The sequence below is a fragment of the Lepidothrix coronata genome, unplaced genomic scaffold (assembly GCF_001604755.1).
Source record: "Lepidothrix coronata isolate B3197 unplaced genomic scaffold, Lepidothrix_coronata-1.0 Scaffold50, whole genome shotgun sequence".
NCBI lineage: Eukaryota > Metazoa > Chordata > Aves > Passeriformes > Pipridae > Lepidothrix > Lepidothrix coronata.
The window spans coordinates 4,677,377-4,704,902 of NW_016690230.1; the positions used below are offsets into that span (position 1 = coordinate 4,677,377).

Here is a 27,526-nt window from a genome sequence, read left to right on the forward strand (position 1 = left end):
TGCATGCATGTAGATGGCTAAAGAAAAAAAGCTGTTTTTTAACAATGACTCTTGTAATTAGACCTGTCAATACATACAGAATTATCATGCAGTGCATATTGAGTATATTAGCTTTAATTCTTCAGATATGACCACTTTTTGTCATAAAGACTTTTCAAAAACATGTAGTATCCTAGAGTCAGTCATGCTTGTTTTATCCTATTAACCAAGTGTCCCTATTGGGCCTTATCCCCACTTGAGTTTGCATATACATACATAGATATATGTGACTCATTTTTCAGTATGCAGTGTTCCTTCTTACATTGTTGTTGAACCATAAAAAACAAAAGTTCATCCAGCTTCATAAACTAAACAGAGTAGGACACATTCAGCATGTTTAGCGTCACAGTCCTTGTTAGTTTTAAGGCAACTATTGCTGTTGTAGGTCGCACTGCGGCATAGTTCAGGGTTTACCTAGGAATGGAGACAGTTCCCAAACTGCAAGACAGTGGTTATATTGATTTTGGGAACATCTAGCTGCACAGATGTGAACCGTGACATACTGCTTGTTCTCTAAGTAACAGACTTTATCTCTTCTACTTATTTTTTGTTTATTTATTTTTATTTTATTGCTCTCTACAACTATCTTAAAGCAGGTTATAGTGAGGTGGGGGTTGGTCTCTTCTCCCAGATAACAACAGATAAGTGATGGAACAAGAGGAAACAGCCTCAAGGCGCTCCATGGGAGGTTTAGATTTGGTATTAGGAAACATTTCTTCACCATAAGGGTTGTCAAGCATTGGAACAGGCTGCCCAGGGAAATGGTTGGAAAGACCATCCCTGGAGGTATTTAAAAGACATACAGATGTTGCGATGAATTGTGTGGTTTAGTGGTGGATTTGGCAGTGTAAGGTTAATGGTTGGACTCACTGATCTTAGACATTTTTTCCAACATAAATGATTCTATGATTCTATTTACTAGTCTTGAAACAGACACTGAGCAATTGAGCAATTTTTTGCAAGTAGTGTGGACCTTTAAAATTACAGATGCATATAAACTGAGGCACATTTACTCAAGTCATTGCTAAAACCTCACTGTGTCAGTCAAGAAAATGCTATGCCTTCTCCAAATCTTAAAATCTGATACTATATTTTTTATAAAATCTTGCAAAATAGGGCCAACCTCCAAAAAATATATTTATTCACAGTGCAAACAGAGAAATGCACATTTACAAACGAAGAATAAGGAAAGAAATTACATTTAACTTATTTATTTTTTAGAGCAAGATGACTGACATTATTCTACCCCTAAGTGGAGGAGGAGGTTGAAGTGTAGCAATAAAACTTGTCAAGAATACTGGCAAAGGAATATTTGCTGAAAGTTGTTAAAGGAGTAACCACAATAAAATAGGAAAAAGCACCTTAAAGGTATAGAAGATAGTGGCAGAAGGGAAGAGAAAGGAAGGGAAGGAAAGGGAAAGAGCTATCAACCAATTTAGTTTTATTTTAGAAATATTCCAACATTCCCTCAATTCAGAGGGGAAAGGAAAAAAAGAATCCCCAAACCCATTAGCACATATTTTAATCAGAAAATCAACAAAGGGCTGTCTTCTCGTTAAAGTTTCTATATGATTGTGTCACAGCTTCCTGACCCATAACTTCTCAGATCGTTGGTCTCAAAAGACCACTGTTTGACAAAAGGTTAAACTAAGTACTGTCTCATAGCTCGAAATTCTGTTGTCTGTAACAAGGCCAAGTTCTTAAATAAGGTTGATGTGCACATTTGTTAAGGCTCCCAATTTTCATATCTATTTTTTCATAAGACAGTGAAATGTAAAGTTGTAACTTTTTTTCTCTATAACCCTACAGTTCTGTGGGAATCATGTCCATGAAAGCACATGTCCATGAAGGCATATACCCAAGTGTACTTGTATTGATGTGACAATAATTAAAGAGACAATATTATTGCTGACTATATTTTCTCTTTGCGTCCATTACTCATCATGCTCAGGAACACAGTAACATGGTAAATTGCAGACAGTTGTCATTTAGATACAAATAAATGCACCTCTTTTATGCACAGCAAGCACAAATAGCATTCTTTAAAATAAATGCAAAATAAAATATTTGCATAAAGGATTAAAAATGCAGAAATTGATCAAGCTTATCTGTTCTGTGACTGCATAGCACACTGTGTTCTAGTTGATCGTGCTGAGCATGCCTACAACCTCTCATTTAAGCAGTCTTAGATATCTACTTTCCACGAGAATAATGCAGAACAAACCTTACATTTATGCCTAAAATTTAACTTGAGCATATTTCAGGGGGAGGAGAGGGTGATTTAATTTCCATTATTCTTCCTTTATTTTTCTTTACCTGACAACTTTCTAATATAAAATGCATGAACAGTGTAACGAGCAGATCTCTAAGACTATTGTATCCCTGGTGAGTTGTTCAGCCATGGGGATATACAACCAAGCACCTTAGTGTTTGCTGTCCTAAATTCACGAATCTTGAATCCCTGGGTGCCCAAGTGGCCCAGTTTCAATAGTATAAGAACATTTTAGAGGATTTTCTTTTTTAGGTTAATTCTTTCTCTCTGTTTCTTGTTCAACACAAAGTTTGATATACCATAGGCATTTTACCCTTTTTCACGTTTTGGTCTTTGATTACTAGAGAGGTGTCAGAGAGTAGCAACTGTTTGAGTGATAAAGTACTGACTCATAAGATTGATATTCAAATCCTTGTTCTGAAACAGACTTCCACATGAGCAAACCATGGAAGCAGTGCATGCCTCAGTTCTTAACTGTAAAATGGAAAACAGAAAAATCTTTAAAACCACGCTACATAGTACCTCACGGAATATGAGAGGCAATCATATCCTGTGTCAACAGCAGCTATATTCACACAGTAAATATAAATTAAGGCTGGTTAATCCAAGAGAGAGGGGCATTTTTTTCACAGAAGTGTCACAGATTCCAATCAACTCTAATAACAGTTGACTATAAGTTACTACTGGTCCCTCTATTGGCATCAGTCTGCTTTACATTAAGCTCTTTCACAACATTGTGATATTTGAGCTTCCAGCACTGAAAGTATTTAAATTAATTTTAAAATACCATTGAGATTCTTTTTTTTTTTTCAACAATAAATAATTCTATCTGCTTCTGCAAAACCCTTTGTTTCTAACCCTTTAATTTTTGGCATAAAATACCTGCCAATCTCTCTTCTCACTACTGAATGAAAGAAAGAACTGAAAGTGAAATGGAATAGGAAAAAAGCAAATGATGATGATAGTGAGAGTTGCAAAAAAAGCAGCATTGATAAAAACTCTTGGGATAAAAAATCAGTATGAAACACATAAAAAAAACAAAACCAAAAAAACCCACACCTGGAGTGGAAGTTGGATAGTAGTTGAGTAGCTGATAATTAATTATTCCCTGATTAGCAAAAGAAGCAGCTCACTGGGAAAAATACCAAAAAAAACCAAAAAACCAAACCTGAAGCCACATGGGAGAGAGAAAGGGAATGATACATGGACACGTGGTGACTTAGATGTTCCTTTAATGCTCAGCTCCACCAGTTTTCATTGGCTTCAACAAAACTTCACATCGTACTATGTCTCAGCTTGTCATAAAATCCTTAGTTGCATCTCCCATTATTTTTTGCCCTCTGTCAACTCAGCAAAGGCATCCAGTTTCCCAGCTGCCTGGCCTCTTTGCCAGTAGGTGGGTGCTTCCTTGCAAACACAACAGTTACAATTCACTGTGAAGCTTCAAGTTTGTCACTGTATTGCAGAGCACAGTTTTGAGCCCCACTAAGGCCTCTGATCTTTTCCAAACCAGCCGTGTTTCTCACAGGTAGAATAATACCTTGGGCTTCTTGAGCCAAGTCATTCAGTGTAGCTGAGTGGCACAAGTTTTTAGGGCACAGACGACATTATCATGTCAGGAAGCAATGTATGTTACATAAAAAAGCTACCATTCACTGTGTCACTGGGTCACAGGTGCTCCTCTGTCTGAAAAGCTCAATGAATTGAACTTCAGTTCTTCCCACACTGCTCCCACTCCACATTCATCACCAACAGTCCTAAGAGATCCCAGTGCTGCCCTGCAGAAGAAACACACTACTGCTCTTTCTTCACCTGCTATAAAAGCAGCTGAAAATGTACAAAGCAGTTCCTGGAGCTAGCAAGGGCTGGTGGAATGGTCAATACTGCAGTGTCAGTCCAGCAGGACACCTGGGTCCAGGCTCATGCCATCAGCATTCTGCTGCAGAGGACATACTGGCAAGAGGACATATGTAGATTGTCGGAATAGTCCATAATGCTCACTACCTAGTGGGAGTCCTCTTTGTGTAATACAAGATATATAAACATACATGAGTGTGTTTGGCAATGAGTACATATTTATGTGTAAATACTTATGAAATATTTTCATTTCTAGAGAAAGAAAATATACATTCAGCTGGCCCCAAAGTGCATTCTGTTCTCACACTGCTCTAAATCTTAATGACCAAGGTCAAGATTTAAGATGTAAATATTTATGTATTTTGGCAGCAAAAAAAAGATTAAAATTACAGAATCTGATTTATATTTAAATTTTATATTTGACTTATATTTGACTTTATATGTGAATAATGTTTCAATTACTCTTACTGAAGATAAAAATCAGCTTTGTTCTTTGTCTGTATATTTTTAAAAGCCTCTGCAATACGACCATGACAAGATTCTCTTTTAACACAGACTAATTCCTCTTCTATCTCTGAATATTGCCATCTCAGGATCTAGAAGGTTGAGAGACATGTTTTTCTGCAGATGGCATGAGAGAAAAATCAAGATGTGACGTAGAGAAAGATGTTAAGTAGCAACAGACTAATGGAGAACATTTTGTCCTACTTTTGAGGAGCACATCAGGAACAGCTTGTTTTTATAGTGGATCTGAAGTATAATCACTGACACTATATAACTACTGCAAGTATTGCTCTGCACTAATCACTACCATATTATTGTGAGTTTTGCTGAGCATTTTATAAAAGATACATTGCATTCCTTTTTTTTTTTGGCACTTATCTTGAAAATTAATCAAATACACCAAAATCTCTAGATAATAAATAATGATTAAGTTGTAGCTTTCAACATGCTTGATAAGTTTCAGAGATTTATTGCTTTTTGTTTTAGCAAGCTCCAAGAATCAAAACAATGATTAGATCTATGTATGGATTTCTTTTAGGTAAATCACAATAACTAAATAGTGGAAGTAAGAGATGCCTGATGTAAAAGCATCAAAGCCTTGAAGCATCTACTTCTAAATCTGCAGCATTCACCCATTTTTACCACAGTAAAGGCCACACATTTTGAAGAAAGATTTTTTAAAATTATATTCACAAATTTCTATTCAGATATTGATTCAATATCCACAGAGGCACTGCAAACACAAATCATAAGAAATCTATTTAAAATCTTCTCTTTCAAGCATACTGCTTTCCTTCAGTCTTGCCATCTCAGTTTTAAAGAGTAAAATAGAAAAAAAATCTACAAACCCAAATATTAACTGTTCATCCAATTCTCCTCTGAGCAAAGAAAGAAAGAGTAAAAAAACAACATACCTGCAAGTAACACTTACTAGTTTTATTACTAAATATTCTACTGAGCAATCCTCATTTAGTACTTAGAGAGTTAAAAACATTCAATCTTTGCCAAATCAGCTTGTGTAGCTCCAACAAGGATATGCAGTGTATGTAGCACTGATGGGTTGGGGGATCATGTAATCTGCTAAGTTTCTGGACCTGCTAAGTGTGAACTGGCTTTTCCAAAATCTGAGTAGAAGCAGGTATTTATGAATTTAATCACTGTTTGCCACCTGAGAAAACTGGCCAGTAGGAGTGAGCCCTTACTCTTTTGAAACCATTGGGAGAGCAGCCATTTGCTTCGACAGATTAGTATTTTACCATGGATTAATTCTGGTATAAAGTGAATTTTATTTCCACCAAGTTGATTTTCAGTTAGGGGGAAGAAACCTTATTATTCCTTTAGTAAAGCATTCAGAGTCCCTTGGATTCTGTTGGCCTTTTTTTTGTTTGTTTTGGGTTTTGTTGTTTTTGTTTTGTTTGTTTGTTGTGTGGGTTTATTTTTCTATTTATGGATTTGGACATGCAAAGATAAGTAGGGAAAAGGTTTCCTCCAGGATACAAGCAGTTTATTTTCTGTCATCCTTCAGTGCTGTTCAGACTTTGCCACAGAACCCCTTACAAGCTCAGCATTTGAGAGAAGGCTCACCACAGCCACTTGGGATGTTCTCAATACTGTTTCTAGACAATCTAGATTTTATCACAATATCTTTTTCATCTACACCAAGTTTTCTTTAAACAAACAAAAAAAAACAACACAGTGAAGAAGAGGCAGTTTAGGAGATTCCTAGAGTGTATGGAGGATAATTTCCTGTTGCAGCTGGTAAACGAATCTACCAAGGCTGGGGCCCCATTAGATCTACTGTTTACAAACAGAGAAGGGCTGGGGGGAGATGTGGTGGTCGGACCCTGTCTGGGGCACAGTGTCCACGAAATGAGAGAGTTTTCAATACTCAATGAAGTAAGGAAGGGCATCAACAAAACCTCAACCCTGGACTTCCAGAGGGCAGACTGTGACGTATTCAGGAGGCTGGTTCAGACAGTACCTTGGGAAAGAGCCCTTAAAAACAAAGGGGTCCAGGAAAGATGGACATACTTCAATAAAGAAATCTTGAAGGTGCAGGAGTAGGCTGTTCCTATGTGCTGAAAGGCGAGCTGGTGGGGAAGACGACCGGCCTGGCTGAACAAGGAGATTTTGCAGGAAACTAGGGAAAAAAAGAGAGTCTATCACCTTTGGAAAAAAGGGCAGGCAACTCATGAAGTATTTAGGAATGTAGCTAGGTCATGCAGAAAGAAAATTAGAGAGGTAAAAGCATAATTTGAACTTAATCTAGCCACTTCTGCTAAAGACAACAAAAAGGGTTTTTTTAAATACATTAATAGTAAAAGGAGGGGCAAGGAAAACCTCCATTCTTCATTGGACATGGAGGGGAACACAGTTGCCAAAGACCAGGATAAGGCTGAGGTACTTAACACCTTCTTTGCCTCAGTTTTCAACAAGAAGAGAGGTTGTCCTCAGGAACACTGGCTTCCTGGGCTGCTAGACAGCGATGGGGAGCCGAACAGACCCCCTGTTATCCAGAAGGAAGAAGTGAGTAACCTTCTGAGCCACTTGGATCCTCACGAGTCTATGGGACCAGATGGGATCCATCTGGTGGTGAGGGAACTGGCAGAAGAGCTCACCAAGCCACTCTCCATCATTTATCACCAGTCCTGGCTCACTGAGAAGTTCTTAGATGATTGAAAGTTGGCGAATGTGACACCCATCCGCAAGAAGGGACGGAAGGAAGACCCAGAAAACTACAGGCCTGTCAGCCTGACCTCGGTGCCATGCAAGGCTGATCATCCGAAGTGTGATTACACCACACCTACAGGATGGACAAGGGATCAGACCCAGCCAATATGGGTTTAGGAAGGGCAGGTCCTGCCTGACCAATCTAATCTCCTTTTACGACCAGGTGACCCACCTGGGGGATGAGGGGAAGGCTGTGGATGTAGTCTGACTGGACTTCAGGAAAGCATTTGACACCCTCTCCCACAGCATACTCCTGAAAAAGCTGCAGCCCACGGCTTGGACAGGGGCACTCTCTGCTGGGTTAAGAACTAGCTGGAGGGCTGGGCCCAGAGAGTGGTGGGGAACAGTGCTGCATCCAGTTGGCAGCAGGTCACTAGTGGTGTCCCCCAGGGATCAATTCTGGGCCCAGTTCTGTTTAATATCTTTATCAATGATCCAGATGAGGAGATTGAGTGTACTATTAGCAAATTTGCAGATGACACCAAGTTGGGGGGAAGTGTCAATCGGCTGGAGGGTAGGAGGGCTTTGCAGAGGGACCTGAATAGCCTGAATAGATGGGCCAAATCCAACGGTATGGAGTTCAACAAGACCAAGTGCCAGGTCCTGCACTTTGGCCACAACAAATCCCTGCAGTGCTACAGGCTGGGCACAGAGTGGCTGGAGAGCAGCCAGGCAGAGAGGGACCTGAAAGTTCTAATCAACAGGAAGCTGAACAGGAGCCAGCAGTGTGCCCAGGTGGCCAAGAAGGCCAATGACATCCTGGCCTGGATCAGGAATAGTGTGGCCAGCAGGTCCAGGGCAGTGATTCTGCCCCTGTACTCAGTGGTGGTGAGGCCACACCTTGAGTACTGTGTCCAGTTCTGATGCCCTCAGTTCAGGAAGGATATTGAGGTGCTAGAGGGTGTCCAAAGAAGGGCAGTGAGGCTGGTGAGGGAGTCAAGCATAGGCCCTACGAGGAGCAGCTGAGGGAGCTGGGGCTGTTCAGCCTGGAGAAGAGGAAGCTCAGGGGAGACCTCATCACTCTCTACAACTACCTGAAAGGAGGTAGGAGTGAGGTGGGCATCGGTCTCTTCTCCCAGGCAACCAGCAGTGCCATGGGAGGTTTAGGTTAGACATTAGAAACAAATTCTTTACAGAGGGAGTGATCAGGCATTGGAATGGGCTGCCCAGGGAGGTGGTGGAGTCACCGCCCCTGGAGGTGTTTAAGAAGAGACTGGATGTGGCACTTAGTGCCATGGTCTAGTTGACAGGGTGTTGCTGAGTCATGGGCTGGACTCGATGATCTCAGAGGTCTTTTCCAACCTGGTTGATTCTATAATTCTGTGTGGAACAAACAGATCAGGAAAATATTTCTGGTTTATTTCTTGCCTTCCCCTCTCCTTAACTGAGGAACATATCTTTCACTGTCTCAGAAGTCTAAAAATCATCAGAAGTCAAAAAACATCTCACAATGCTCCAGTATAAATCTGAAAGCACAAATAATGGCATATATCTATATATGTATTCACTTTGATCTACAGCCCATGGAGATATTCAATTATTTCTTACGTCTCTTGATTTTACAGACATGCATGCATATATACATATTTGTTTTCAAGCATGTGAGGAACAGGATTTCATTTCATTGTTCAAATAAGATGTAGTACTAGTTGCAACAGGCATCAAGTCCTCTGGACTTTAGCCAACTGCAGGCAAAAGTTTATTTGTACCAGCCACTGCAGCAGCCTAAGTAAAGGGCACCCTTGGGGTTTGGCTTGTGTAAATGGGGTTGTCCATGATCACAGCACAGCAGAGCCTCCTCTCATGATTGAGAATGCTCCTAGGTCCTTTGGGATGTCCTCCTGTGGCAGTGTAGGGTGGCAGGTTAGTATACCAAGTGATTCATTTTCCCAGAAGTATTATAGTAAAGGCAAAGCTACTTGTACTCCTTTAAGAAATGTTTCTCATAGCTTTGAAAACACTATCTGTGGGATGGTTGTTCCTCTGACATGAGAAGCAAGCTCATCCTGCCCAAATTGGGAGTGTTAGGGATAACTGATGAGTACCTGTGTGCATGTGTGCATAACATCCAGCCTCTTAAATTTTAATTGAGCTCATACATACATGAGTTTCTCTGGTGCATGTGTTGGAAATACAAAGCATGCACACACACCTCCCAGCAAATGAAACGTGTCAGCAAGTGCTGTAATCAATAACAATATAATATTCTTTCCTAAATAATGGTACAGCAGCAGAAGTGTGTAAGACAGTGATGAATTATTCAGCAGGCCTGCTTTGCTGCTACATTGCTCCTTCCATGCTTTAAGCTTTCCTACAGCTGAAACACCTGGCACAGCACTCTCTGACTTCATCTTCTTCTGAATACTTAAATCTATTTCTTCCCTCATATAAGAATTAAGTTACCTAAGTGCCTGGAGCTTTAAACAGTCTTCAATAGTAAAACTGTGTGAAGTCTTGAAGTTTTTAAGTGCCTTATTTCTACTTCATAGCGTCATAAGGAGATTTGCTATGTATGTTAGCAGACAACTGCATATTAAATATTTTTGAAAGTAAATGCTTCAGACTATGGAGAATTTAATTCACTAGAGGGTGTATGACATTCTGGACAAAGTATTCATTAAAAGACACAAGGCAGATCTATTCAAGTGGTTAAAATGAAAGCCCAGGTTATGACATGCTTATTTAATTTGAACAGTACACTACTCCCATGGAGCTAGAACTGGTGAAAAATACTGCTTGGATTATCTAGAATACAGTACACAGTAATTTAGTTTTGTAAAATAAAATCATGTAAGATATTTTAAGTCACCATGTTCTGCAAAAATGCACACGTACATATATATATATATACACATATATATATATATATATAAAATACATATCATGCAGCATGTAACTGAATAAAAATTATTATACGAACTTTATAACACTGAACAAGTGTCAAAAATTAAGATATACACGCAAAATTATGGTTCACAGAAGGAAGGTAATTTTTGCAAGACAAACAAATTGTAAAGAAAAGTTAACAGATTTTGTTTCTGTTGTGTTTATTTAAACTATTCTGGAAATTGTTTAAATCTTTTTCTGAATGGCAACATATTTGTATCTAGAGATGCTAATCTAATCTGCCATTCAGCTAGAGATGGTGAGACCCCTCAACGTATCTCATGTGCTGTGCACAGCTCACTTTTAAATGCCACAAGCAATAAAAATCCGTCATCTCTCCTTGGGAAGCTGCCTGATTCTGTAATACAGCTTACTGCTAAGTAGTTTCTCTGATACTCGAGATATATTTCTCCTGCTTGATTTATATTCTACTTCCCATTACTTCGCATTAACTCCCTCTGCCCCTGCTATCAAACGAAGGAGATATGATTCCTACTTGTACTAACTGCTTACTAACTGCTGTGAATGGAGCAGTAGGAGATAAATAACCCCCCACCTCGGAAGGTCACCTCTGTGATCTCCGTGCCGTCAATGCATTCCTTGGACACTCACTGCTGTCCACTGCCAGAAGCAGGACCTCTGCTGTAACCTCAGAAAGCTATTTTCCTCTTCTAGGAGACACTGCCGGATCACTACTGAAATAACTCAGCACTCCAGGAGGAATATGATATTTTTAAATAGGCACTGCATTAACTCTCGAGCTCTTGCGTAAGAAAGGTTTGTAAAAACAGTTTCAGGCACGGCCAAAACTGTTCAGTGCCATGTGCCTCTCAGCAGCCGATATACAAGCTCACAATGCAGCATCAAACAATGTTGCTGCTGAGGAGCGTAAAGAATGCATGTTAAGTAAGGTCACAAGGTTCTGACCTAGATTTCAGTCAGCAGGAGTCTTCATCAGAAAATAAATCTGGATGTACTCCAGCGCCCTTGACAAAAAGGCTACAGGCCTGCATGAATAAGGAAAAGAAGGTGCAACCTTGCCTTTGCTCCACTTTATGCCCAGCAGCATGGATTATGTGTTTGTCTGCAGTGCTCTATGTGATCGAGCATTCAGAAAAAGGGACCTCCTATGTCAAGCAGACTGCTGCTTTGAGCACAGAAAATAACTATCTGGCTCATGACTACTGAAACAAAGTATTTGTTGTTAAAAAAGACATTAAATTTTAATAGTAAAGTTTGGAAAAGTTGGTTGGGAAATCAATGCAAAAATACTTACATAAAAAACACTTATGCACAAAGTAGACTTTCCTACCAGAATCGTTTTATGTCTCCCTCTGATTCCGGAAGCAGAGACATGACCTATCTGGTCATCATCATCATTAGAGTACGTTGACGAAGATGCAATTTTTTTAGAGAGGTTTTATTAACTTGGCAAATGGAAATTAAATTAACTGCAAATTTTCACAAATGCAGTTACTCTAGTGACTCCAGAGCATAAAGGAGAAACAAGATGCATTAAATATAAATAAGTACATGAAGAGCATAACTGTCCGTCCCTGTATCAAAGTGAATGAGCAAATAATATCAGTTCTTCTACATAGAAAATAACTATTTTCCATAAATCTTACATGTCCTTAGGAAAAAATAAAACTCTTTTTTTCTGCTATACAAAGGAGGAGAATTTACTAAAGGAAACAATGACAAGACTACATATGAAAATATATTGTAAACTGTTATCTGCAATTCTTCAGTGAAATGATAAATCAGGTTATGTAATCTCAGGCAACAATTCAGATCTATTACAACTATTGTCCATATTTATCCAAATACTTTTAATCTTAAATCATCACAACTATTACTTGTCTCCTTCAAGTTACAGTGAAATTCGAATATTAAATAGCATTCATAAAACGAAGTTACAATTCACCAGCTGAAAATGGTACAAGGAAATGATCTAATCTTATTTTAAAGGGCTTTTGACAATGGCTGCAATAGCCATTGTAACTATCCTACTTGCACTACAGTATCTTTACAGAGAAGACCTCATTTCTTTTAATTTCTCATTTATTAAAAACAGTGAACAGAAAGCTTCCCTATCTTAAATTTACTAGTGGTGGTTTTTGCTGTGTAAGTTTTACAGGAATTTTCATTAGTACAAATGTAACTAAGGCAACAAAGATGGTTAATGTCCAAAATATGTCTGGAATACTAATGGATGGCCAGTACTGCTAATGAACAGAAGCCAAACTTTAAATTATCGACTTCATAGGGACATCCAGAATCAAAGCTACTTCTCATTCCCATCTTGACACAGGCAGACTCTCTTCACACTGACAAGAATTCACTTAAAAACCAAAAAGCATTTGCAGGAACAAAAGCCCTTGTGTACACGGACCGATGAGGGAATAGATCGTTTGCAGTGCATCCTACCATGTGAAGGAGACCTTGTAATGGGTTTGCAGGCAGAGAGCATGCTGAGATGGTAATGTGTTTGGAGGGAAGCTTTGATAGAAATAGAGAAGCCAAACCAGGATTTGAAATCATGTTTTTAAAACTGACATACAAAACCAGCTGAGAACTTTAAATAGCACGAAGAACCATGACAAAAAGATGAAGATGTCTGCTCCCTGCTGGATTAACTGTAAGGGTTTCCAGTGTGGTGGCCTTGTATTTTAGGTTCCTCTTTTTCCTTGGTAGTTAGGCAAGACTTTTTTTTCACAGATATCATACCCACTAGAAACTTTCCTCCTAAATTAACCAATTTAATAAAATTATATCTTTGCTTCAGAGTTCTAGCAATTATGTGACATATAATCCCAACTTCAGCAGAGATCAAATCTTCTCTATGCACACTAGTGAGACATCTGTCCTAATGAAAATCAAATAAAATGTGAGGGTGGGGGCTGGGAAGGGGATGGGTTTTTAATGATCTGATTTGATAAGCAACTGAATATGCTTAAAGGAGGCATGTGTTCATTTTCTATTATAACTACACAATTCTTATGTCATCTTGGCCAAGTCACTTAATCCAGCATGTTTGCCAGCTCGGAGGAAAAGACAACTTCCTATTTCATAGAAGACAGCAATGGCAGCTAAATTCAAACTACTATCGTTCTGAGGTAATGCAGTGGTAAGGCCAACATCAGCTTCTAACCAGAGTTCTGATACCACGAAGATGGCACATCTGTTCCTTACCACCATGTAGCTCAGCCTCTGGAGAGTCCTTCCTCATGAGACAGATCCAGGTAACACAGTCTCTTTTCTTACACAGCAGTAAGTGAGCACCTAAGTCCAATGCTGCATAGGAAACTACTTTGTCCTGAGGGTAATTTTAAAAACAATTAAAAAAATTATATATGAAAATTCTAATTTACCTGAGCAAATCTTTTTTGACTTGAGGCAGAAAAGAATGAAATCTGAAAATCTGTGTAAAAATAGGGATTTGTCCTTGGAGATCCTTTGAAATATATTCTTTCCACATGCATTAAATTCTTCTTCAGGTGCAACTACTCATTCAAAGACACTCTCAGACTGTTTACAGCATTTTGTTTTTTTAAAAAGACAGCTTCAGATATTAAATCTGTATAGACCAGTTCTGAACTGGCAGTACTCATTAAGAAATCACTTAAATTAATTTTAAAATAATTTTCTTTCTATATTTTTTTATTGTAAATATGTAATTTTAATTGTATTTTTCATCCGATATGGTATACAAATATATTTAATGGAATTTGTTTTGCAGCAGTTCACGTTACCTATATTAAATAGAAAAGCAGTTCCTGAAATTTATATCATTAAATGGAGAAGAAACAAGGTCTGTGAACATCCTGGGACAAAATTCAGTCCACTGAAAAACATTTTAAAAGCTCTTTCAGTCCACTGAAAAACATTTTAAAAGCTCATAAAGCTTCTGCCTCTGATCCAGAAGGCTCCTGCTGCAGATGTCGCCAAGTGAGATGCATGATGCATGCACAGAAAGATACATGACTATATAAAGGATTATATTTTACAGCATCTGCACAAGAAGATTTTAACATAGTGTGTAACCTTTTGGCAGTGGTACAGTAAAATCTACATTCACCATCCAACTATTGGTAAGATTTATCTCACATAATGTTATGACAAGGTGCTTATGTTACAAGTTGGGGTAGCCCCTGAACTGCCTGGAATTGCAAAAAGCCCAGGACTACCTGAAAAAAAAAAAAGGGATTCATCTCATTTACTTTGCTTGCCTGGTTTTGCCTGATGGTGTTTTGGAGGTGCCTGTGTCCATTGACTGCAAAGTGAATCAGTGACTACTGTTATTAGTGTAGGCAGCAACATGAATTAGGACAGTTCCAGGCTAGCATCTGTATATTGGATCTCCCAAAGTATATTAAAAAAACTTAACATACAGCTTTCCCAATGTCACATATTCATGTCCCCCCTCGTTTCAACAACTGCCATTTTGACACACCAGCAGTCATAAAAAGTACTTATGAAAAGGTAATTGACTTAATATGATAGTTTCATCATATTCCTTGCTTAATGCTCCTTTTGAAGACTGTCTCCTCTGTACTATTTACTTTGCCATGGAATTTATTTTTTTAATGTTCAAGAAAATCCACTGCTGACCTTTCACCTTTCCATCATTTTTCTCTCATACTGAGAGTTTTACCTCTGTCCCTGATAAGCCTGTGAGCCCAGCTTCAGTCTTCTATTCACTTTCAAACAAATACCTCTTTATATGTGTATGAAGCTTGGTGAAATGTCTCCTAGCTACCCATTTAGCAAGCTAATCCATTCTTTTTTAAATTTTCACTTATAAGTGTCCTTTACCATAAAATAACTCCTTACTTTTTTTTCTGTTTTCCACTATCCCTCTGATTTTATACAGAATTTAATTCTATGTTATATATAAGTGTCAGGGGCAGGAAACATCTTTTTGAACTCTGTATAGAACCAAGTCAATGGATTATTGCTTCTAGGCGTTATATAGTAAAAAAACAGAGAATAGAAACACCTATTTGAAAAATTAGCATTCTGTCCTGACACTCATGTCTTTCTTTGCAAAATGGAAAGCATGCTGTTCTTTTTCTAAATTTGTCTAGCCTTCCCACTTTAGTACAATTTACCACTGGAGAGCTTTATGAATTGTTTTTGATAGGTACATAAATTTACTACATTACACATTGAAAAAAAAGGTGTCCAGTTTTGTCAAATATAATTGAATAAAAGCATCCTAATTTTGGTTCTTGCACTGGTGTCTTAGCAGAATGTTCTTCTTGTTCCCTGTTAGAACAATAAATATAGAACAAGAATTTTAATGGTATTCTCTTTTAGAGCAAACTGATGGCGTGAAGTAATTGCTTTTGGTGCTCACAATATCTGTAGCTAGACGAATTTACAAGGAAAGCACTTTAGCCTTAGAGCAAAATTATGAATATGTATCAGGCTCCTGCATTACATTTATTGTCTTCGGTACACAAAAATCAACTTTGGCATTACAAGAAGAGAGAATAACCAACAAACTATATCCTGAAGTAGAAAACTATTATTTAAAGTGACAGTTTCACCCCTCTTTTCCTCTAAATAAAGGACAAATGTCTAAAACAATCGTCTATCCTTTTTCACCTCTCTCTGTAGCCTGTTCACAAAGAGACTGCCATTAGACATAGCACTGCTGATCAACATTTTTATACAAGACTTCTGATGACAGCTATTAATGCAGCATCAATAGGAGACTTACAATACTAAACATGCATTAAGGAGCTACGACTTTCTAGCTGTCTGGAATTTCTCTAATACAATCAAGGGAACTGGCAGAAGTCCTAGTTTGCTATCACATACAAACTGGAAGAATTTCCATTCATCTAAAGCAGCAAGGAATAAGGCTTTCTTGATGCTGATCAGGAAAAAAATACTCTTTAAAAGCAGATTAAGCTTCAGATTAATAAATGGTTTAAGATCATACATTCAGAGATAAGATTACTGAAACCTAAATAACTGGGTAAATGTACAGCAACTGATAATAAACATTCAGATGAAAAAATATAACTAGAAGGACTGCAAACCGATAAACTAAGTATGATGGCTCTCACTGTGGATATCACTTACAGTCTGACAGAGCAAGTCTTTTGCACATTAGTTACAAGCCATGACATAAATTTTATTCCCCCAGAATATTCTTAACATGGAATATACGATTTAGGAATCATTTCAATACATAATGCGTCTACTTCCAGATAATATCACTTTTTGGCGCTGTTCTAGTATAGTAAAACAGATTCAGAAGGCTGATATAAAATGCTTATAACCAAAGGGAAGGAAACAAAGAACAGGAAAAAGCACAGACAGATGAAAAGAGTCTCATGTACATTTTGGAAAAAAAACACAATGGCAACTAATGCAAAACTGAGAAATATACAGACAACCACAGAATAGACATCCTAAGCCATATCAAAGCTATGTTTTTATTCAGTGTACTCAGAAAGAGTACTATATTCAAACTCTGTGCCAAAAAATACCAAGCATAATGAGGCAGCTAGCTCTCGTCAAAGTCTATTCCTATACCATATTTGTCCTATTCTAAAAATTATTATTTTCTGTGTGGGTTTTTTCTTTATTTTGCTTTGAATTTTCCAAAGTTTAGGAAAGGTTTGTTTCCACATGTAAGACCTGTTTGTGTTCATATCTGGAAGCAGAGCCTAATGAGGACAATTAAAATATTTATGTTTTCACATGCATCTAAATACCTCTCATAAAATCCTGTTTGAGTTTTATTTTAATTTGAAAAGCAAAGAGCTTAGATTGTTGCTGAGAAATTAATCCTTGCTTTCACTCCTTGTTTTGGCTCCTCAAACAGAAACAGATTCAGAAAGGTTAATTTTTACTTTAATTGCTATAAAGAGGCTGCCCTGTCCAAGACTAGTTAGACAACAGCTTTATCAGAGAGCTTACTGTCCAGCCATTGAAATGTTCATGTCAATGTCAAGTTGAAATACCATCATACTCATGCCAAGTTAATGTGAGAGTGTTCAGGCTGGAGCTAAGTCTCACTTTTCTCTCTTTTACAAGCTGTTTGTGAGCCAGCTTCACATCTGATACAAGCCAAAATTGTTGGGAAACAAAACACGTGATGGTTCTGCTGCCGTATAAGGAAAAGCACTGTAAGCAACCATTTCTAATCCCTGTTCATAGAAGGAAAATCTGTGGAAAAGGATCTTTCAGATCTTTCACAGCCATCGTTAGTCACATAACAGCATATATTCTCTTCTCTTTATCAACCAGTGAGGATGACAGATCTTGTCAGATTTTAAGTCATCTTTGTCACCATCATGCTCCCTCCTTTCTAGCTTGAATGGGGACAAAGAGAACCTGGCATTTTATAGGATGACAGTCTTTCCCCCTTAGGAAGGGGGGACCTCACAGTTGACAATCCAGAACAGTAGATGCAATCTCTCATCCACTGAGCTGCAATGGCATGATGCCACTGAGTCCACTGTGTAGGAAATGCAGCTATTGATTCAGTACTGCCTTTGGAGGCTTAGGCTTCTAGGTACAGGACTGGAAGATGAGTGTGCTTTGGAGAGTTCTAGAAATCCTAATTTACTAGGCATGACATCACCGCAAGGCCATCTCTTCCAGGTGCTCGTATTTGCAGACACTGCAGCATTTTTGAATTCATAGCAGCCAACCCGTGCCATCTTGTGAAATCAGTCTAAAGAACAATAAATTGCCTTCCTCGGTACTGAGCTGGATCCAGGATGGAGCAGACTGTACAGGAAACTATGGCTTTAAAAATAAAAGCCATCTGAGGCACATTTTCAGGATGATGTCAACTGAGAGATACTACATTATCTGGAGAATGTCTGAGAGAGACAGCAGGAGCCGAACAGCTACTGCTTTTCACCCACAAGTTCAGGCCACTAAATTCTTCATGCTAAAGAGTTATGTGGATTGTGGGCTGGATGCAGGCGTGGCAGTAGGAATGATGCTATGAGCTGTTCCTTCTATATGTTGTACAAGATAAACAGAAAACTGGCTAGAACTTTTTAAACTGATTGATATCAGAAAGTTGTAGTGTTCCAATAAGACTCCTTTGAAAATGCAATATATTCTTCCCGTTGTCAAACCCCAAACCTTGTATTTTGAACAATTTTTAAAGAAAGAAAATAAAACACACACCACAAAACAAAGAGGATGAAAGTTCCCTTTTTCATAAGTAATCAAGAATCTATTACACCAGTGCTCAGCAATGCCTACAGAGAGAGAAAACATCCTGTTACTAGGCATCTTTGGTACTTATTACACAGAGAGGAGAGGGAATCTTTTTCAGTCTTCTTCATCTTAAAATTTGCAAACATCTGTTTACAAGGACTGTGATGCCCAGAAGCAAAGTAGTCAGAATGGAGAGGCTAACAACCCATGTTTTGGATGGGATGCTTAGACCTGTCATCATCACTGAGGCATCCCTGAAGAGATCAGGAGAAAATATTTGTGTAAGTCACATGCTGTGGACAAAGAACAGGGCAATGAACACATATCTTTCTAACATATCTGCCATTACAATATAAGGAATTTCATCCACACTGGAAGTAAATCAGACCTGCAATGCTTAGATGGATGCGGATTGAGCTGTAAAACTATTTTTTACATTATACATTTTAAAAATTGAAATGGCTTTCTTAAATGAAGAAGGTTTACTCTTTCAACCTGAACTAAAAGTTCAACACAAGAGAAACTACTGTACTATGGTGAAAAAGGTTAAATGGAGAATTAATCTTTTTTTTTTTTTTTTTTTTTTTAAGAATGTGAAGTTTTTTCTCCATGCAGCAAATCACTGACACAAAGATCTTTCTGTACCGAATTTAGAAAAAGTCTTTTCTGGTGTAAAAAAACCCAACAAACCAACCAAACAAAAAACCCCCAAAAAACGCCAAACACAAGAGAAATCTCTGTGCAATAAAAAAGGGCAGAAAAAACAACTTATATGCAATTTGCACAGTAAAGACTTACTTTACTAAACTGACTAAATTAAGCAATCAGTTTAAAGAAAACTTTCTTACCAATTACACAGATAATTTTCACCCCCAGAGGATTCATTTGTCCCAAACTGTATTACATTACTTTCATCAGCCAACACCACTTTTCAGTAGAGAGAAGTTTTCACATGTTCAAGATATATATACAACTGTATTCTTCTGAAAATGTGTCAGGTATTTCTAAGTTTACAGTTTATATATTGTGACAATATTTTCTTTTCACATAGCTAGCTAATTTCCATTCGTTCTTAAAGTGTAGCTACAAAGTTTAATTTTATCAGAAATGTATGTGTAGATAAAAAAAAATAACAGTAAATGTACACGTTGACACAAATAGCTTTCCTTTGGGCACCAGCATGTGTTCTGAGCATCAGAAGTAACGGATGTTCCAGTGTCAAACGACACAACTAGAAGCACCCATAGTGTTATACTATGGCTGATACCCAGTTCAGACTTCCAGATCACTCCTTCATATAAGTCTCTGTGGATAAATGACAGTGTAGACTTGGTGGTCTACCGGCAGAATATGATTTAAGAGAAGAGTGTCTATTTCACAGGAATCTGACTCTCTAAGGAGCTATGATTCACTTAGATTGCTGTGTACATCGTATGCTCTACTGGAAGTAATGAGGAAAGAAGAAACATACTGTGGTCATGACACTACATGTACTAACTGTGACCTGTATGTCCTTTAGTTTAAAGTTCAGATTTCAGGTGAACTCTGAATGTCAGATTACTGTGTGAATTTATGATCATCGTTCCTTTTTTTCCATGAATCCTACTTCCCTGAGGACCTCATAAAAATATTTGCCCTGTCCCAACCTTTCGTTTTGTTCCTCAAAGATCCATTGAAAAGGTATCAGTATCTCAGCTGCAGTCCAACGTCAGCCAAAGTAAAAAAGTTCTGCTGAGCTGCAAGTCACTGCACTGAGCTGAACAAAAGCTTCCTTCCTGAAGAATAGCAAAGGCTCTACTTCTGACAAAGGCTTGCTTTCTTTCCTAGCTCTTTAGGATTCAGCATCATGACTTCAGGGATAGCTGTAGACATGCAGAGGTTATGTGGAGATTTCTGAGAACTAAGATTCAGTTCCCATTATATATACATGATATCTGGCTATGATACTTTTATTTTCAGGTATAGAAATCAGCCTGCTGAGATAAACCTTTCTGGAGACAGCCATCTCTAGAATTGGCATGTTGTTGTGGAGTTGTGTTCATCAAGTACACTGTTACTTTCCTTAAAGGTTCATAAATTAATTTCAGGTATTATACAGATGCAATTTTAAATATGGGTTTACAAATTACTATAATTTGATCTGGCCTCCACAAACACTGGGGGTCCATTTCTGATAAATGCTAGTGCTGAATTTCTAGCCAAAATCTAAGCAAGGTTTAAATGTCTTACAAGCTCCTTCCTTGATCTCTCTGTAGTAAAAATAGTTGGATGAATATCATATGATTTTCAAGACCATTAAGTGCTACTGTTAGGAAGGATTTCTTTGCTTCAGTTTAAACACTGGGGATATCCCTTACTGTAATGCTGATTCATGCACATCCACTTATTCTTTATTCAGCACCTTAAGTAATGGAAAAAAAATAATTTGAAAAACTTGACCATTTTAAACTTGTGTCAAGAGGCTAAACTATACTAGCTGCAATTTTAATCATTGAATATACTTACTTTTGTCTGACTTTACAAGGTACATGAAGTATAGGACCTATTTGAAAGAAAAAGGTCATAAATATGGATCATAATAAATGGAATGTTGTCCAAATGTAGCAAGAAGGTTCATGTTTTCACAGAATTATTTGGAGGAAACAATATTGAACACTCATACTAGAAAAGAAATACACAATGAAGAATAGAGCTCTGGTATAAAGATTAACGTAGTGCAAATAAAAGATTATTGCTTGAGTTAAACAAATGTGTCAGCCTCGTCTCATAAATAGCCACACATTTACTCTATATAACAACCAATTTTCATTCTCATTGTAACAATTTCAAAGTTAAAAAATGCAGTTTGAAATTTACAGCACAAAAGACAGAGGAGTTATTCTTCAAAACCATTAGCGTGGAATCAGACTTAAAGCAGCTCCCATTTAGCACATATTCTTTTTTTCCCCACTGAGTTTATAGCACTATGTCAATTTATTTCTTAAGTGCACGTGATCTGTTGAAGTGTCCTGCAAGTACTTCCATCACATTAAAAACATGCCAAGGAAAGTATTTGTGTATGTAACTGAAGTCTCTCATATTTTACTTTTCTTGTATCTGAACCACTACCAGGAGAAAACATTATCTATTCTTTATCTGAGAAGGTCAGCAAAGTGTGATTACATCTGGAGGATCACTAGTAACAACGTAGACACTGAACCTCTGGAGACAGGATGCGCATGCAGCTGTAGCTGAAGTAGTGAGATTATAATGGGCAGGGCAGCCCTGCCTTACAGCGTTACACCACCCACAGCTCACACAGCCCCGGGGTGGCACAGGTACATAGAAGCTCTGTAGCTTTAACTGCAGCAGCAGTGCAAAGCAAGTTTTGCTTTCCAGTGAAGTAAAGAGAGCTTCTGTTAGTTCCCTGTGATATCCTAGCTCTCAATAAACAGTAAGGTATTTTCTGAGAAGTTTAAAGCATTTAAATTCTTGCTCACTGGGCTTTGTGCTAGGAATACTGCTACGATACCAGATGCATTAAACAATTTGTCATACTCACATAAAAGGTTGGACACTATATTTACCATCCTATTATTGAGTTTTCAGCTTGAAAATTACAGGACTTGTATAAGTACAATCATACTGTTTTGAAAACGGAAATGTAGTTTAAAATACTCTAGGCAAGTTACTGCTATGAGGTAGTAGAGATAAAAAATAACAAACGAATAAACCCTTTAAATCATACCAAACATGAAAGGAAACAAAATGTTAAACTGTCATTGGATGACTGCTTTTAAAGTTCACTGTCTTAATTAAACCCTATGAATTTAATGACAATAATTGGCAAAACAGAACTTTATTTTCAAGATTTATGGTTACAGTCTACAAAAAAGCATAATCTAACCATGTCATATCTAATATGTATGCAGCAAAGGTTGACAAAGACATGTAAAATGGTTTTCTCCATCTCCAAATTATTGAGTTAGCTAAAATGTTCTGTTTGTAGGAAAGTTATAAAGAATTTATGGAAGGGCAATATCTAATCAGTACCTGAAGTTCTACTGGGCTGCTAATTCTAATTAATAACACTTCCTAACTGTGTTCAAAGGCATTTAAGTAAAATGAAAGCCTTCAGAAATGCATTGAAGCATTTAATGCCTAGATACTGAAGAGATAAGCCTCCTATAAAAGCCTAAAATAGGTTAGACAGATTAGACTGGCAGATAAAACAGAGGTAGAAACTACAGGCAAATAAAATACACAATTGAGTATGAAAGAAACAAATATGCTTTTAAAGAAGCATATACAGAAAGACAAAAAAAGTGATTCAATTTGAGGAAAACCTTATGCTTGGTTATAAAAACACTGTTTGTTGTAGCATAGTTTTAAACATCATGTGTGCTATAAAGGAAAACATTTCCATATAACATAGCTACTCTAGATTGCACACACCTTTTTTAAAAAAAAACTCAACTTTTTAACTTTTTTATGTAAAAGCAATTATCCTGGGGGATAGTGTTATGACATAAATGTGTTAATCTGAACCAGCTCTTCTGATCACATATCAAATCCAAATAATCTGATCCTGTAAGAAATATTAGTCCGTCACAGCATTAATATGCTTAGTCAGTGCAGCAAAACAAGTAATTGTAGGCCATCTTATGCTGCTGAAAATGCCAAATGGCTTGTGACACCCTACTCTCTGCTTCTCTACAACTAAATACACAGCTCAGGTGCAATATTTCAGTTGTAGACAATGAGGTTTAAGTGAGATGATTCCCATCTTGAACACTGTTATTGTCTATGAGCTGATCCAATCTCCAAGTACGGTTTCACATATTTATATAAATTAGCATATGAGAGAAAAAAAATACCAATATATTATACCCATAATGTCTGGCAATCCAAAGAAGCAAAAGGCTAAAGTGCAGTCAAAGCATACACAAGATCACATGCAGGGTTTTCCCTCTTCCTTGCACACCCACAACAGTAATCAGGTTTGTTATGTATTTACGCTGCCAGGTGTCCAGGAGGGGTGATAAGAGCCCACTGCAGTTGCTGAGAAAAAGTAAATTATATTTTTCTGAAGACTGACACAGTATGTGCCACCCACACTTCTGGGATGTCCATTCAAAGGTGTGCCACTTCCAGGAAACTCCAGCATGAGGTCCAAAGGCTGCATGCTGGCAATTCCTGTAAAATCTGTAGCAACCATCAGGGATGAAGGAAGGGGAGCTCCAGAAAGGCTCAGGGACTTTTTTGGGGTTTTTTTTGTGTTTTCAGAGCAGCCTGAACACCAATGTAGAAACACCTCTGTTTGGCGACACTACTGAAGGGGGGAGTGACTGCAACCAAGCAGCAATGAACCTCAGCTGCCCATGCTGAGCAGAAAGCTCACCAGCTGCCCACTGGGCCAAAGACCTGGTCTGTTTTAACCCTTCACCAGATTCCCCAGGGCCAGCCCAGCTGATCAGCTCAGCATCAGCTAAAAGAAATCCAGTGGAGCTGAAGGGAGGTGGAGAATTGCTCACTCTGCAAGGCAGAAAAACAGCAAGGCAGAGGTTAAAAAAGTTTCTCATTAGATGACAAGAAATCCTCCCTTTTAACATTTTTGTACATCTCTAATAGCAGTTCCTCCTGCATAAACTTCAGGAAGGCTGGGTCTGTGCAAACATCCTCCCCTCCCCTCTGCTGCACTGGGCCTCTTGTTTATCCCCCACCAGCAGCTGTGGCTCGGGAGGCAAACAGTGGTCATCCTGTTCTGTGCACAATGACAGACAAATAAAAGAACAAGCAAGCTTGGGAGATTTCAAATCTAGAGCTGAGGGATTTCTCCGAGTTTCACTGTGTCTCTGTGATCCTCCCACTAAATGCAGGAGCTGTTTTCTTCAATAAATGAAGCCCATATTAAACATCTCTCCTCGTGTCTCTCCAGAGCCCTTGGGGAGCTCTGCAATAGCAGAGCGTAGAAATTTGTAGAAAGGTGTCCTCTGATAGATTTGACTTACAGAGCATCAGTTGTTACAAACTGCCAAGAAACGGGAAATGGGATGTCTCAAGACATCCATGGACTCTAGCCATTAAAAATTGTTGTATCAAATGCATACTTGAAATTTATTTCAAAGAAGTATTTGATTCCATCAAACTATTTTTGAAGCATAAAGGTTTATTTATAAGGACTTTTTGCCTTTCATACCTTCCTTGTACACTCAATTCACAGTTCCCCCCCTTAAGGGCACAAGAAAACCTTGTGTGTTAATTAGCCATTTTTGATTTCAAAATGTATTTTCTCACAGACTAATGAAATTGAAATAAATTAAGTTGAAAATACAATGAATATGTTTCTGAAGTTGAAAAAGACAAGACCAGGTGGCAACTAGACCTCACATCTGCACAGTCAGAATAAGTATGATGGAGGACAGGTTCAAAGTGTCTTATCTCAGCAGGGTATTACCATGGTACATATTGTACATGCTGAACAGAACCTTAGAAATTCTCATAAATGTACTTACAAGAACTGAGAAGTAAGTGCTTTGTAATCTTTAATCAGCCCAACATTCAAAGCCTGCTGAAATTAGAGCGGATCTTCTTCTTTTCAGCAGGGTTAAGGTCAGGTATTTTACACTGAGTATTTAAAAAAGAAACTCTGGAATGTCATTGCTGGACCAATTCTTGTCCTTCTCTCTCACAAGGATCTACCTGCTCAGCCATTCTGAGAGTCACGAAAGTCTCCTTTAACAATAAATACCACATTTTTACCACGATCAGAATCACTCCTCATTTAAAAGCTGAATTTCTGTTTTATCTTATGCAACATCAGCAAAATGATTTCTCTAACTCTGAACTGCAGAATTTTATTGGTAAGCTAAATATGAAAGTCAGAAACATGGATTTTCAGATATTGTATTCATAGGACTGGCAATTAGAAAAGCCATCTTTGACTTCCTTCTGGCACTGACACGAAAATCATTGAGAGAAGAAGAGGAATTTACAGGATTTTCAGAGTAATTTTTTCCAGCAGTATTATCTCTCTGAAATATTTTTGAGCAACTGGAAAATGAAAACAAATATCAAGAAGGATATAAAGTATTCACAAGATAGTAATTCTAATGCTTATTTACAAGGATATGTCAGCTCTCTGTACACTTATCAGCTCAACGCTCCACAAAGGTAGTGATTCCAGTATAGTTAGTAATGACTATCTGATTGCATTTTGTAATTTGGATCGAACATGGATCCAACATGCTCTGGGAGGCTTCTGAATGCTGTTCGGATCATCTAGATAGATGTTTTATACCAGTATGCCAACTCCCTCAGCAATCATACACAAAATCTCTATTATTATCAGTAGGAACATAAGAGATGTTGCTTCATCTTTAAAATAAAAACAATAACAAGAAGTGGTTTAAAGTCGTCACTATTTAGAAGAAAAGAGATAACGCCTGCAAACAAAAACTGCAGCTCATTGACATAAGCTAGAATTTTATGGGAGCAGGTAAAAAATGCAATGCTTTTCTGAAACAAAAAGGTAGGTAAAGTACTTACCTGAATAGGGAAAATGTATGCCACACCAAATTATCTTATTTAAATTACATAAGTATTAAATTAAATATTATTAACTATTTATATATTATCTTACTGAAATATTATCTTAAATTATATACATGCACATACATCCACACAGATTTTAAAGGCGTGTTCTAGGCAAGGTTATTAAACACAAGGATATGTAATAAAAAGTAAGATAGGGATTACTAATCTCCTACATGTTTAGTCACTTTGCCAGTTATGCCATAACTGTAAAACCTTGTCAATAAGTGGTTTATTACAAGAATGTAAAGAAAAAAAAGACTTTCAAAAAAACTCTCAAAGTGAAAATAAATAAAATACTAAGATTAGGGGATACCTCACAAAACAGTCACTTCTGAGTAATTTTTATTATGTTTATCCAACATTAAAGCAAGAATTAAACTATACCAAACATTAAAGTAATCCTTTGCTATATAGTTCATGCACAGCAATGTTAGTGACTCACAAAAGACCTGAAAGCATCTTTGGCAGAATTTTATCCTCATAAGCTTGTGTATCCTATGTTTATATTTTTGAAAGGACATGAAAAGCCAAATTTACTTTGGCACAGTTTATTAACTCAGAAAATTTTTCACTGATGAAAGAAGTGGACCTTATATCTTGTATTATTATTGGTCATATTATCATGTTATACTTAATATCACTGGCTTTAGCACTGACAGTGTGGTTAGTGTTGTAGACAAACAAGGAAGAACTTCACAGACTGACAATGCTGTGACTGTCCCCTAATGGGTTGCTTCGAAATGCTGGTAGATCTAGTTTGTTTATACTTGAATCAGGCCTTTGGGTAGTACAGTATGTCAGAGGAGAATGGGGTAAAGAGAAATGTTGGTTGGTCTACTGTCAGTAACGACTAAACAATTACCTTGGCTTTAATCCGTCCCTGCATCCTGGGAGGATATGGGAGGTGACAAGAAACAAGTTCCTGATCCCTTTTTCTCAGCCTCAACCTCCTAAGCAACACTTAAAAGGCAGCTCGAATTTGTCTTGCTGACCAAAGGCTTTTCACAAGCCCAGGATGAATGGATTCCTCTTTCCTGTTGATTGCTCCCGCTTCTGCCCTTCTCCTGTATCCAATATACCCCCTAAGGAGACCAGCTGAGTTGGAGGCAACTGGTTGAGATTCTTTTGCTTTTTGTAAATAGCATTATCAATTATCACAGCTGTTAATAAAGAGATGCCCCCCTGTATATTTATTATTACTATCAGAAAAAAATATTGTGGAAATTGATAAATTGATAAATTATATTACATTAGAGTGAGTGAGGCTAGCTTTTATTTCTGTTGACATGACCATCACTTTGTTTTTTTGGATTTCATTATGTCTTCCACTCTGAAGTTTTTATAAACTTGTCTGTTTCAAGCCCAATTTTCTCTGATCTCCAATTCAATTATAGCACTTTTTGTCACATTCATATGAGACAATACAGACTAAGAATAGCTTTTAGTTTAAAATTCTCTGCCAGT

At 37.6% G+C, this 27,526-nt stretch overlaps 1 protein-coding gene across 6 annotated transcripts in view; it reads right to left on the reverse strand.

Moving 5' to 3' along the window:
* Positions 1 to 27,526, reverse strand: part of PCDH9 (protocadherin 9) — a 681,911-nt gene that overhangs the window by 610,928 nt on the left and 43,457 nt on the right. Inside the window, exon 3 of one of the 6 annotated variants that reach the window (XM_017815364.1) lies at positions 18,636 to 18,741. The exons of the other annotated variants lie outside the window; for them this stretch is intronic. Coding sequence (XP_017670853.1) covers positions 18,685 to 18,741 — 57 coding nt within the window. The 3' untranslated portion in view covers positions 18,636 to 18,684. Of the gene's footprint in view, positions 1 to 18,635; positions 18,742 to 27,526 lie in introns of those variants that run through there. 6 annotated transcript variants of the gene reach the window in all.